The sequence below is a fragment of the Capsicum annuum genome, chromosome 3 (genome assembly GCF_002878395.1).
Source record: "Capsicum annuum cultivar UCD-10X-F1 chromosome 3, UCD10Xv1.1, whole genome shotgun sequence".
Classification (NCBI taxonomy): domain Eukaryota; kingdom Viridiplantae; phylum Streptophyta; class Magnoliopsida; order Solanales; family Solanaceae; genus Capsicum; species Capsicum annuum.
In genome coordinates, this window is record NC_061113.1 from 193,176,986 (window position 1) to 193,192,379 (window position 15,394).

Consider the following 15,394-nt stretch of genomic DNA (forward strand, 5'->3'; position numbering starts at 1 on the left):
ATTTCGAAAATTTACTTAGATCTCTTAATTAAGGTTTGTACCTATCAGGTTCCTATCCCTCAGAATTTTGATACAATCAAGCATTTTTTGCCTACATGGCATGCTGCGTGTTTTTCACTCACTTGGGGCGCGTGAAGAGTAATTTTTTTTACTAAATTACGAATAAAAATGTGCCAAGTGGTACTGAGGGCCCAAGGTGGATTAGGGATCTGATAGGTACAAGCCTTAGTTGAGGGTTCTAAGTAAATTTTCGGGACAAGTTTGAGGATTTGCCGATGACTTAAGCGAACTTATAACCATGTACTCATATGTTAAAATGATAACCATGTACTCATATGTTAAAATGATAACCATTTAGAATTTATTTACATATATACAGTGATAATGTAGAAAAATTATATGAAAAATGTAGTTTTAACATTATTATAATATGTCAAATACCATTTTTAAAAGAAATTATTGACAGACAACTAATTTTTTTTTTTTTACTATCAATGTATTTTAACATGTGACAACAAATGGTCAGTCATCAATTTTATCATGATACTGATTTATGTAACGTTCTCTCACTTTTAGTCAATCTCCAATAGAGTAATAACCTTCAATATTTATAAACATTTAAATTTAACTTCTCATTTTACATTTAGGGTGTGTCTGCCGTTTGGTATGAAGGAAAATATTTTCCTCAAAACAAGTTAATTTCTTACTTATTTTCTTATGTTTGGTTTATGGATGGAAAATATTTTTCGAAAAATAATTTCAAGTATTTAGTTGGTGAATGAAAAAATATTTTCAAAAAAATACATTTAAGTGTTTAGCTACAGTGTAAAAATACATTTTAGAATCCTTTTTTAAAAATTAAATTTAAAAAAATTAAATCCTTTTTTGGGAAGGGAGTTGGCAGGCGAGTGGGTGAGGGTGTCAGAATAGTTCGTAGGGGTGGGGTAAGAAAAAAATTTTAATCTTTTTTTAAAAAAGTATTTTAAAAATTGGTCGGGGGGGAGGGGCGGGGGTTAGTAGGAGATGGGGGTCAAGGTAGCGGAGTGAGGGGGAAGAAAAAAATTGAATTTTTTTTAAAAAATAAATTTTAATTTTATTCCTTTTTAGGTTGGGGGGAGGGATGAGAGAGGGGCTGGTAAGAGGAGAGGGTAGGGGTGTGGGTAAGAGAAAAGTTTGAATTTTTTAAGAAAATGTAGATATTGATTTTGGAAGGGGAATTGGTAGGGTTAGGGGTGGGGTGGGGTGGGGTGGGGGTAAGGGATGGACTAAGAAACTTTTTAAAACAATTGAACTGGGGGGGGGGTGGGGGGTAGGGGGATAGGGTGGGGATAGGGATGGGGTGGTTGAGGTGTGATATGGTATTGGAGGGGTAGATGATTTTAAGAATTGTATGAATATTTCAACTTTAAAGTGAGGTTGAAAGAGAGTTTTGAAAAATGTTTTCCTTACTTTTTGAAGGAAAGTCATTTTCCTTAGATTTAAGGAAAATAAGTTGGTTTGAAAAATGTTTTCCTAAACATATAAGCTAACCAAACATAAGAAAACTGAAAAATATTTTATGAAAAATATTTTCTTTCAGACCAAATACACCCTTAATGGGATGAAATATAACCAAATAAACGTGCATAACTTATTTAGACTACAAGTTTAAATCAATCTTTTTCTAATTTCATGCCTAGTAATTACAACATCATATAAAATGGAAGGGGGAAGAGAAATATGTATCATAAAAGTTTATATATAATTATATAAATATTTTCTGAGCCACCAGAGATGACTTAAATTTTTTATCTTTGATATAGATTGGTACTTGTTTGTATACTAGATATTAGAGCGAGTGTTCGCACAAACTCAATTTATATTACTTTTTTTAAATCTAAGTTACGTGGCATAAATGAAATTTAAAAAATCAATCAAATTTTTTGTATGATTTTTAAATTTTTTAAGTTATTAATTATTGATTTATTGTACTTTTACATAATTTTTAAATACTATATTATATTTCTTTTGTCCCAATTTATGTGGCACTGAAAGAATATTTGAGAAAGTCAATCACATTTGTTATATAGTTTTAAATATTTTAAATTATTAATATTATAATTTACAAGATTTTCTATTTAATTTTCAAGTAATATATGACATTGATTTACAAGATTTTCTATTTAATTTTCAAGTAATATATGACATTGATAGAATTGGAAAAGTTACAAATTTTTTATATCTCTTTTAAATATTTTAATTTATTAATTTTTATAATTTATATTACTTTTCACGATTTTTTCAAATAACAACTTTCAATTTATGTTGCATTGATAGAATTTTGAGTCAACCAAATTTTTTATGCGCCTTGAAATAATTTAAATTGTTAAATATTGTAATTGGTGATATTCTTATGCAATTTTTTAAAATATAATATCTTTTACACAATTTTCAAATATATAACAAATTAAAAATAAAAATAAAATAACTAAATTAAAACAAAAAATATGAAAGTAATTATCTCAAATTATTATTTATTTATTTATTTATTTTTCATTTGGTGTCCAATACTCATTGAAACCTGATAAACACTTCCTCCGTTCTAAATTATTCGTCCCTAATTTTCTAATTTGATTTTTCATTCTACTTATCTTTTTCCATTAATCAAGAAGAAAAAAAAATCATGTTTTATTCTTTGCATTAATTGTTTTTTCTTCAAATTAAAATGTAAACATCATTTAATAAGGATACTATGGTAAATTAAGCATGTTATTAATTATTTTTTTAATCAATACGTCATCTCAATTTGGGACGGAGGGAGTAAGGATTAGGGTCCATTTGGGAGAAAGTCGTTCAGACCAAGGATTTTTTCTTACATAAGACTCGAAATCAAGACCTCTGATTAAGGAAGGAACATCCTCATCCGCTACATCATATACGTTAGTAAAATATTTTTTATTTTAAATGTTTAAAAATTAATTATTTTTTATTTATTCGTAGTAGTAATTATTTTTGAAGACTAAAAACACTTTAATTATAAAGTGATAACATATAAATAAAGTTAATATTTAATAAAGTTAGACTATATCTATTCTGATATAAAAGTGTGAATGAAGCTGCTGAAGCAGGCAACTTGTGGATGACATGTTTGCTTCAGCTACTTTAATTATGATTTTACTATATATATCACCCTTAATTAATTATTATAGATCATTTACTAATATCTATTACTAAATGAAGCAGCTGAAGCAGACAGCTTGTTGATGACATGCCTGCTTTAGCTGTTTCGATCGTGACTTTACTATATCTCCTTAATTAATTATTATAAGTTATTTATATATTAAAAATTAAATATAAATTAAAAAAAGTAAAAGAGATATTTATAACATATTTATTTCAGCTGCTTTACCCGTGATTTTACTATATCATCATTAATTAATTATTATAAATCGTTTAAGTCATTTATGTATTAAAAAATTAATAATATTTAATTAAAAAATTAAATGAGATATTCATGACATGTTTGTTTCCGCTGCTTCAACCATGATTTTACTATATCATTCATAATTAATTATTATAAGTCATTACGTATTAGAAAATTAATAATATATAATTAAAAAAAAGTAAAATAGATATTTATAACATGTCTGCTTCAACTGATTCAATCATGATTTTGCTATATCATTCCTAATTAATCATTATAAGTCATTTATATATTAAAAAATTAATAATATTAAGTTTAAAAAAAGTATAATAGACATCTATTACATGCTTGCTTCAGGTACTTCAATCGTAATTTTATTATATCACGTACAAATAAATAAAGCATGAAATACGTAAACTTTTTCGTTTCGGTGATCGATATGTTTTTCACCCACTGCTTGCTCTGTGATTTTACTATATCACCTTAATTAATTATTATATTTCATTTATGTATTAAAAAATTAATTATATTTAATAAAAAAAAAGTAAAATAGACATTTGTGACATGTCTGTTTTAGCTATTTCAACCATAATTTTACTATATCATCCTCAATTAATTATTATAAGTTATCTAAGTATTAAAAAATTAATAGTATTTAATAAAAAAAAGTAAAATAAATATAAAATAATAAATTAACTCTTGATATTTTAAATTATCTTGACATCTTAGATGAGGATCACTTAAGTTATTTTCAAACGTATTTTTATAACAATTTTGTATATCACTTCTAATTAGTTATTATGAATCATTTAAGACATGTTTGCTTCGCTACTTTAATTGTTATTTGCTCAACTTTCGAAATTATATTAGTGTCACTTAAACTAAAATAGAAGAAAAAGTATTATAAATCAGAATAATTAAAAACTTAAATTATTTAAATTATTTAATTTTTTACGCTCCTTCATGCATAAATATATTTTCTTAACACTTAATGAAAGATCTAAAAATAGTAAAATTATCGAGAGAATATAAACTGAGATTAAATTCTTAAATATACTCATATTATATATAAATATATCAATACCTAATTATGAGGAGTTATTTCATTGCTTTCATAATAATTTTAAAAAATTTAATTTTAATATGTTGAATCCGTGCTCAGCATGACCTACCGCCACTAGTTTAAGATATAAATAAGAATAAATTATCAAAAATCCTTCTAATTAAAGTTTCGCTTAAAAACATATAAAAGAAAAAGACGAAATAGATAATTTGAGACACAGAGAAATACAATATTCCAACTAAACATTTAAATGAAAAGCTAAATCAGCCTATAAATCCCTCCCAAGTTTACCCCCAAGTTATACAACCATTTTCTTACTCAATTCACTTGGCCCCACAACTCAGCCATTTTCTCTGCTCATCTATATATACAGCAGCACTACTCAATAGACTTAAGTAGTAGTAGCTTTCCCATTCCTCCATCTTCCCTTATGGCCATCCACCCTTCCAGTTATGACCCGGAAACCTCCACCACCCATTACACATTTCTCCCGGGTCAACCCGATTCCGGTCACCGGAAGTCCATTAAAGTTGTCTCCGTCATTTTACTCTCCTCTTTCTTTTTGCTTTATTTAGCCGCCTTTGTTATTCTCAACAACCAACCTCCCAACTTGCAAAATAAATCTCCGTCGGCGTCGGAGACTTTGACGCCGGCGACCCCGTCAAGAGGTGTTTCTCAGGGAGTGTCGGAGAAGACTTTTAAGGATGTTTCAGGTACTAGTCAAGTTTCGTACGCGTGGTCCAATGCTATGCTTAACTGGCAAAGAACTGCTTATCATTTTCAACCTCAAAAAAATTGGATGAACGGTAACTTTCTTATTTTTACTTTTTTTTTTTAAAAAAGAAAATTACTCTCTTCATTATAATTTACTTAGAGCCATGTTGACTTGATAAAAAGAAACGGAGTCAACATGGCCAAATAAAATGAAACATAGCGAGTAGTTTCCCTTTCATTTGATCTCAAAATTGAAATATTCCAGATACTTATACCAGCTTTTTCTTAATGATTCTTATGGCTATTGATCTGGTGGGGGTATCTTCTGGATTCTGAATGGATGCTATTTATGCTGCAGATCCTAATGGTGAGTTCAACGTTAATTACTAGTACTAATTGTCATTCTTAGAGCATTAGGTTACTGGTTAAAGAAAAAAAAACAATAAAATAGTAGTGGGAATAGTTACCATAACCAATCTAAAAGTTTATGTATGATGACAAGAAATTTTGACACTCGGCTTAGTTAATTTTCTCATGATTGTATTATTATCTACCTTTTAGCTAATTATGGTTTTTCATTGGTTTAAACCTATCAGTCCTATCATACATGGCTAAGAAAATCATTAGTTAATGAAGTAATTCGCAATTTCATCATTTGGATTTCTTAGCATTAAAGGATTCAGGTCCTCTCCATTTCTTTTATTTTTTCCAAGTTTGTGCTTAGATATGTTACTTAAATATCAAAGATCTAAAATAGTTTTTTAACCAAAAAAGTATACTAATTAATCATAATTAAAAGAAGAGATGGATGTTGCTATTTAAGTTCTCCAATTTTGGTAAGGAAATATCCAGCTTTCAAATTCAAAATTTGGGACCGGAAGGAATAACTTCAATTGAGTTGCGTCAAACTTTTGGATATCAAATGAGTTTTTCAACAACGATCGTGATGTGTAAACATTTTTTCTAAAAGATTCTATCTATTTTCTGAAAAAGTTCTATCTATTAAAAAATTCAGTTATATTTCTTTAATATTTTGGGAAAGTAATTTCAATACTTTTATTTAATATCTTAATTTTGAAAATTCTATTTCATGATTTACAATGCTTTTTCTTCATCAAACAACTTGTTTAAATATTGATTTTGAATTAGTATAAATTTCATCTATGAAGAAACAATTTTTTGGGTGCGTGAATGGAAAAATAAGTCTGGTATAAATAACGAAAATGCTTTGGTGTCACAAATTTTTTGCGATTTAAAATTGAATAGACTTAAACACACACACACATATATATATATATATATATATATAAAATTAAGGTACTTGGCTACTTAAAAATCTACACCGTTGATATATAAATTTGACAAGTATCATACATCAAAATAGAAGCCTAAAAAATTGGAGAGAAGCCGAGTTCACATAATAGTGGGCTCTTATATACTCCTTGGTTTTTTTACTTGACATTCTTACCTTTTATCCTTAGGAAAGCACTAATTAGAAAAATATAATTATACCATTCTTTGGTCTCAGTTTATTATTATTTTTTTCTTCCATCACATTTTAGCTTAAAAATAAAATTAAAAAGAAAGAATCAGTTCGCTTATTTTTCTAAACCGATAAGTATTTTGAATAGCAATTTTTAATAAACACGACAAGTTAAAAAGGAGGGATGAAGTATATTCTAACCTTTCTAGAGATTCATACATGGCTGAGGCCTGAGGGTGAAAGATACGTGAACTTGATGAATTAGGCATGTGGTTCCAATATAATTGGGATTATTAACATGACATCGTGTGGCTAGTAATGCTTTTGGGCAACATTTCTGGTAAATGAATCACATGATTGGTCTGTTTTATACAATGTCTGGGCATCTTTCACGTTGTGTGGGTCTTACCTTTTGTAGTAATGTAATAATTCCTCCGTTTTATAATAAATAAATTGTTGAATTTTGATATATATATTAAGAAAAAAATATTAAAGACATAAATTTAACATAATTTTTTATTTTTACCCAAAAAAAGAAAAAATTGACCTTATAATACCTTTTCTAAAGTTAATTAGTTATCAAATTACAAGGGTAAATGTGAAAAAAATTTAATAATTTACTTATTTTGAAACATCAATAAATATCTCAATAATTTAATTATTTTGTAACGGGAGTACTAATAATGTAAGAGTTGGGGCCCCTCAAATTATTTATCCATCTTTTCACTTGTCTTTTCTCTTTTATAAGTATATATTTTGAAATGGAGGAGGTTTTCTTGGCCTCTCCGCTACTATTGTCATCTGGAAAATTAGTAGAGGTTTGTTCATAAATATTATTTATAATATTTTAAAATATATTTTTATTTTATTTTAAAATATTTTTTATTTAGAAAAATATAAATATAAATAAAAAATATATTTCAATACATGTTTTCACAATTTTTAATTTTTTAAAAAATACCTCTTGAACTGTTTTATTTTTTTTGGACTTAATTTTTTCTATTACTTTATAAAAAAGTATATTTAAAGTCTAATTTTTTTTAAAAGAATATTACGGTCAAACACAATTCTAAATCTATTTTAATCTTTAAAATATCAAATAAAATGAATACGTTTTGACTTTCATGGTCAAACAAGTTAGTCGAGTAGGATTTTTACTAAGAGAATTTAATATGTGGACAGTAAAGGTATATATGAAAAAGTTAAAAAAATCAACATTTAATATATATACTAGATGTCAAGGCCCATGTCAGTACGAACCCAATATATATTATTTTTTATTTCAATTTATGTGATATAAATGTAATTTAGATAATCATATTTTTAGTATGTTTTTAGATATTTAGTTATCAACTATTATAATTTATAATGATTTTTATGTAATTTTCAAATACTATATATCACTCTCCTTGTTCAAACTTTTGTGGCATTGATAGTCAATTATATTTTAAAAATGGTTTGAGTTTTTAATTATTGTGATTTATAATATCTTTTTTTCTATTCTAATTTAAGTGACACCGAGATAATTTCGAAAGTTAATCATATAGCACAATTGAAGTAGTGAAACAAACATGTCTTAAATGACTCACAATAACTAATTAGAAATGATATAGCAAAATTGTTTCAAAAATATTTAAGCGAGTCTCATATAAGATGTCAAGTTAATTTAAAACAATAAGAGTTAATTTGTGTCTAATTTTCCTTTTTATTTAATATTATCAAATTTTTTATACTTAGATGAGTTATAATAATTAATTTGATGTGGTATAATAAAATTACAATTGACGCAGCTGAAGCAGAGATGTTATAAATGTCTAATTTACTTTTTCTATTAAACATGATTAATTTTCTAATATGTAAGATCCAACCAAATATCTCGATGTGGTGAATCAGACATGTATTAAATAACCCATAATAACTAATTAGAAGTAATATAACAAAATTGCTATAAAAAATATTTGTGAAAAAAATTAAGTGGGTCTCATATAAGATGCCAAGTAATTTAAAACATCAAAAGTTAATTTATCATTTTATTTTAATTTTATTTTTTATTACCTAGATGATTTATAAATTAATTAGAGAGTAATATAGTAAAATTACGATTGAAACAATTGAAGCATATATGTCATAATATGTCATAATTGTCTATTTTACTTTTTTTATTAAATATTATTAATTTTTAAATATATAAATAATATATAATAATTATTTAAGAATAATACAGTTAAATTACAGAAGAAGCAGACACGTCGATAAAGAGGTGCCTGCGCGTTTCTAAATGGTAGTAATATTAATATACAATTCACAAGTTTATTTATTTACTTTTAGAGGGAGGAGGATATGTCACTTATTAAATTTGCTTAGTTGTTGCACATAATCTTAGCCAAAAGTCAAAAATAAGAACTCCGTGGCGAAAATAAGAACTCGCGGGGAAGTTTCAAGTAAGTAAATGAGCGTCATCTTTTTTCGCGTAGAAAGCATGGCAATTTTGGTACGGAACATACTGAGATTTCGTAGTGCTTTTTTACAATTCAAATTACGTAGTTATATTAGTATTTGATTATTTTCTTTTATTGACAATATTTTAATTTTAATTTTTTACGTAACATGTTTAAAATGATAATATTACATGCATTTTGATATATTTAACGTAACTTTAATTTAAAACTATAAGATTTAATTTTTTTTTTTTTCTTAAATTTCGTATAAACTCAAAATAGTTCATATACTTTTTGAAACGGATGTACTAAAACGTGTAACCTCGTATAATTACTTTGAAATTTCAACTGACGTGAATATATTGGTTAAACAGGTCCATTGTACCACAAGGGATGGTACCATCTATTTTATCAATACAATCCAGATTCTGCTATTTGGGGAAACATCACATGGGGCCATGCAGTATCCACTGACTTGATCCACTGGCTTTACTTGCCTTTTGCCATGGTTCCTGATCAATGGTACGATATCAACGGTGTTTGGACTGGGTCCGCTACCATCCTACCTGACGGTCTGATCATGATGCTCTATACTGGTGATACCGATGATTATGTGCAGGTGCAAAATCTTGCGTACCCCGCCAACTTATCTGATCCTCTCCTCCTTGACTGGGTCAAATACCAGGGCAACCCCGTCTTGGTTCCCCCACCCGGCATTGGTGTCAAGGACTTTAGAGACCCGACTACTGCTTGGACCGGACCCCAAAATGGGCAATGGCTGCTAACCATTGGGTCCAAGGTTGGTAAGACCGGTATTGCACTTGTTTATGAAACTTCCAACTTTACAAGTTTTAAGCTATTGGATGGAGTTTTGCATGCGGTTCCGGGTACGGGTATGTGGGAGTGTGTGGACTTTTACCCGGTATCCACCTTAGAGGCAAACGGGTTGGACACATCATATAACGGGCCGGGTATAAAGCACGTTCTAAAAGCAAGTTTAGATGACAATAAGCAAGATCACTATGCTATTGGGACATATGACCCGGTAAAGAACAAATTTTCACCCGATAATCCAGATTTGGATTGTGGAATTGGGCTGAGGCTGGACTATGGGAGATATTATGCATCAAAGACATTTTATGACCCAAAGAAACAAAGAAGAGTACTTTGGGGATGGATTGGGGAAACTGACAGTGAATCTGCTGACCTCCAAAAGGGATGGGCATCTGTACAGGTATGGACTTCATTAACATTTTTGTACCATACATATCTTCTAGTTGTATCACAATAATCGTGCCAAATTATATGTATAAGCCGGAGGCCTCCCTAAAAATTCCTTGTTTTGAGAAAGCTGTACGATCAATGAAATGAGCGGATATTACACCTCAATTCTCAATTCGTTAAGCTGGTGTTATAGGAACCTTAGGAGTTAGGACTCATCGTAATTTCATTATATGTACGCGGACTATCAATTGAGGTTTCTAATAATAGTGAGTTTTTGCTCAGAATCAACATTATACCCCGACTATCAACTATGATGATCTACCTTTTATAACCAATTTAGTGGTGTCCTAACACTCTTCAGGCATGTAGACAGAATATAATAACAGGGTCGTTCTGATATTGTATGCAAAGCAATTTCAGTCAAATATATCGATGCATTGATAGGTGAAGAGAATTGATAAATTTTTCGTTTTAAATTCTCAAATATGATGTCTCTAATAGATTCCTATACTAATAACAGAGTATTCCAAGGACAGTGCTTTTTGACAAGAAGACAGGGACACATCTACTTCAGTGGCCAGTTGCAGAAATTGAAAGCTTAAGATCAGGTGATCCTAAAGTGAAGGAGGTCAATCTTCAACCAGGCTCAATTGAGTTACTCCATGTTGACTCAGCTGCACAGGTTTGTTGTTACTATTCTTAAAAATCCAAACTTTTTTGCTTAATCTGCAGTACTAAAACTTGTTTGGCAACGGTGCAGTTTGATATAGAAGCCTCATTTGAAGTGGACAGAGTCACGCTCGAGGGAATAATTGAAGCAGATGTAGGTTACAACTGCTCTACTAGTGGAGGTGCTGCTAGCAGAGGCATTTTGGGACCATTTGGTGTTGTTGTAATTGCTGATCAAACATTGTCCGAGTTAACTCCAGTTTACTTCTACATTTCTAGAGGCGCTGATGGCCGAGCAGAGGCTCACTTCTGTGCTGATCAAACTAGGTTTGCTTCTACTTTATCTGGCATCATTAATTTGTCTTAATAGCCCTTGACAAAATGGGCATTAATAAAGTAGCGTGTTGTGATCTGATGCAGATCCTCAGAGGCTCCTGGAGTTGCTAAGCAAGTTTATGGTAGTTCAGTACCAGTGTTGGATGGTGAAAAACATAGGATGAGATTATTGGTAAGTGATATTCAATTCTTTATATCAAACTTGTATTCAATTCTTTTAGTCATATCATTCAATTTGTTGAAATAATGCTCTTGTCTAGTTGGTTCACTAAAATGTATTATGATACAAATTAAAGTAGTTGGCAGTTGCATGTATCTGTTCTTGTCATCTTGTGGATCGATTTGAGTAAAAGTTTATAAAACTGAATTTAGGTGGACCACTCAATTGTGGAGAGCTTTGCTCAAGGAGGAAGAACAGTGATAACATCGCGAATTTATCCAACAAAGGCAGTGAATGGAGCAGCACGGCTCTTCGTTTTCAACAATGCTACAGGGGCTATTGTGACTGCCTCCCTCAAGATTTGGTCACTTGAGTCGGCTGATATTCGATCCTTCCCACTGCAAAAGTTGTGATTTATATCTTCTTCATTCTTTTCTCATTTGAAGGTTATTCCACCGTCCCATCAAGAAATCCAAGATAGAGAGTACGGTAGAGTATGTAGATTTATTTGCCATTTTAGTGGAGTATTTTTCTTCTGGACTGCTATTGTTGCCCAGCAGTGTCAGCGTGGGCGGATTACCATATGATATGGGTTCTGTGAACCCAATAGCTCGGATTCTGTAAAAGTAAGAAAGTTCAGCAAATATGTACAAATAATTTATTGGCTTCTTAGTTCTTACCGATGTACAAATAATTTATTGGCTTCTTAGTTCTTACTGATGATGGGGGTTAGACTCTCCTGCATACACTTCCAATACACTTGATTCACTTTTTATTTTACAAAATGTAAAACAAGTAATTATTTGACCAACACGAAGGAGACCTAAACCAAATGAATGATTATTGGCCACTGTCCCCTGGACTATTTGGGGCAAAGTAATCCTCAGCATACAGGAAAAGGCTGCATGTTTGTTTATTATCATAGATCAACATTAAAGTATTACAAGTCGTCTATATTTATAACGGTAATATTATACTTATATGTTGTGTTTAAGTGGTTCGTTAACTTTTAATTATATTTTGAATATCGCATCTGCTAGACCTAGTTTTTGTAGCTGATATCTTAAACTTTTATCTTTTTTCTATTTCCTTTTTTTCTAAGACTCTCCTCTTGATATGTATGTAAAAAATTATTATATCCATTGTTCATATTAAGTAACTAGTAAATATGTGCGTGCTTCGGTTAGTTATGAATATTTTTTTATATAAATATTTAAAAAAGATTTAGTGGAAGAATAAGGAAAATTACAATAAAAATTATAGTAGAGAAATAGAATAAAGATACAATTTCTACATTGAGTTTAAAATATTATTCCTTACAAGGAAATGAAATTTTACAATAGAAATGATGAAAAAAATAGAACTAATATGGTGATAAACAAATTTTTTTAAAATATCAAGCATGAAGAAGGAAAACAGACGGAGAAAAATGAGAATAAGAACATATCATTCTGTTTGTTAGCCTTGTATCTATTTCTTGAAACTTCAACCTAATGTGAAAATCTATAAATTTCAAATTCAAAAAATTATAACCCCAAGGACCAAATAAAGAAATTTAAGAAAATTAATCAAATTTATATCGATTGCCAAACGAATAAGAAAAATAAAGACATGTTATAAAATAATACTACTCGAATAGCGTCAAAAACTACAATTCTGATTATCATTCATCACACACTATGGTGTCAAGTGGGCCGAACCGGGTCAACCTGGAATCGGCCTGTGAGATTTAACCGGGTTGTGGTCTGGTTCGGATTCGGATTTGGTTAAACGGGCCGATAAGGTTCTGGGCCCAACAGTAAAATTTTTAAAAACAACCCTGAACCGGTCTACTTAACCCAACCCGATCCAACCCACCTAAACCCGATCAAAATTGGTTAAAATTCCGGTCAAAAATTAAAACAAAGTTTTTTCTCCAAAATACATTATATATACCCATCTATATACATTTTAAATACGTTAAACACTATATATACACTATATATATACTATATACTACTACATTAGAATTTAAAAAATATATACACATAATAAATATACACAATTACACATGTAATTGTGCATACGACTATACTATACGTTAGTTAAATATATATACTACTCTAAATAAAACATATACTACAAGATATATACTACAATATAATGATATATATAATAATTTATAAAACATATACACATGTATACGTTAAATATATACTTTAGAAAATATACACACATATATACGTACCATTCAATATATGTACTACTTTAATAAAACATATACTAATATATATATATATATATATACTACAATAGTACAATATACACACACACTAAATATATAGTTAACAAAACATATACACATGTATACGCTAATTATATACGCCTATAGAAGATATATACACATATATGCGTACCATTCAATATATGTACTACTTTAAATAAAACATATACTACAATATATATATACTACAATATATACACACACTAAATCGATAGTTATATACTAATTTTTAAAACATTACACATGTATACGTTAAATATATACTACTTTAGAAAATATACACACATATATATGTACCATTCAATATATACGTAGCACTTTAAATAAAATATACTAAAATATATATACTACAATATACACACACACACACAATATATAGTTATATACTAATTTATAAAACATATACACATGTATACGTTAAATATATACTACTTTAGAAAATATATACACATATATACGTACCATTCAATATATACGTACTACTTTAAATAAAATATACTATAATATATATACTACAATATATACACACACTATATATATAGTTATATACTACTTTATAAAATATATACACATGTATACGTTAAATATATACGTCTATAGAAGATATATACAAATATATAAGTACCATTCAATATATGAACTACTTTAAATAAAACATATACTGCAATATATATACTACAATATATACACATACTGAATATATAGTGATATACTAATTTATAAAACATATACACATGTATACGTTAAATATATACTACCTCCGTTTCAAAAAGAATGACCTACTTTGACTTGACACAAAGTTTAAGAAAATAAAGAAGACTTTTGAATCGTATGACCTTAATTAAAGTTGTGTCAAATGTACCAAAATGCCCTTTAATCTTGTGGTCCTAAATATGTCATGTGGAAAGTTGAAATTAAAGTATTGCCAAAAAGAAAAGAGGTCATTCATTTTAAAACAGACTAAAAAGAAAAGTAGGTCATTCTTTTTTAAACGGAGGGAGTACTATTTTAGAAAATATACACATATATACGTACCATTCAATAGCTACGTACTACTTTAAATAAAATATACTACAATACACACACACACACACACACACTAAATTTACAGTTATATACTAATTTATAAAACATATACATATGTATACGTTAAATATATACATCTATAGAAGATATATATACACATATACGTACCATTCAATATATATACTACTTTAAATAAAACATATACTGCAATATATATACTACAATATATACACATACTAAATATATAGTTATATACTAATTTATAAAACATATGCACATGTATACGTTAAATATATACTACTTTAGAAAATATACATACATATATGCGTACCATTCAATATATACGTACTATTTTAAATAAAATATACTACAATATATATACTACAATATATACACACACTATATATATAGTTATATACTAATTTATAAAACATATACACATGTATACGTTAAATATATACATCTATAAAAGATATATACACATATATACGTACCATTCAATATGTGTACTACTTTAAATAAAACATATACTACAATATATACATACTAAAATATATACACACACCTAATATATAGTTATATACTAATTTCTAAAATATATACACATGTTAACGT

At 28.5% G+C, this 15,394-nt stretch overlaps 1 protein-coding gene across 1 annotated transcript; it reads left to right on the forward strand.

The window, feature by feature from the left end:
* Positions 1 to 4,888: 4,888 nt before the first annotated feature.
* On the forward strand, positions 4,889 to 12,169 carry LOC107863437 (acid beta-fructofuranosidase AIV-18). The gene is given in 7 exon segments (NM_001324862.1): positions 4,889 to 5,272; positions 5,539 to 5,547; positions 9,476 to 10,335; positions 10,846 to 11,007; positions 11,086 to 11,321; positions 11,415 to 11,502; positions 11,703 to 12,169. Coding segments are annotated over 7 exon segments (1,932 nt in total). The 5' UTR covers positions 4,889 to 4,896; the 3' UTR covers positions 11,904 to 12,169.
* Positions 12,170 to 15,394: the final 3,225 nt, after the last annotated feature.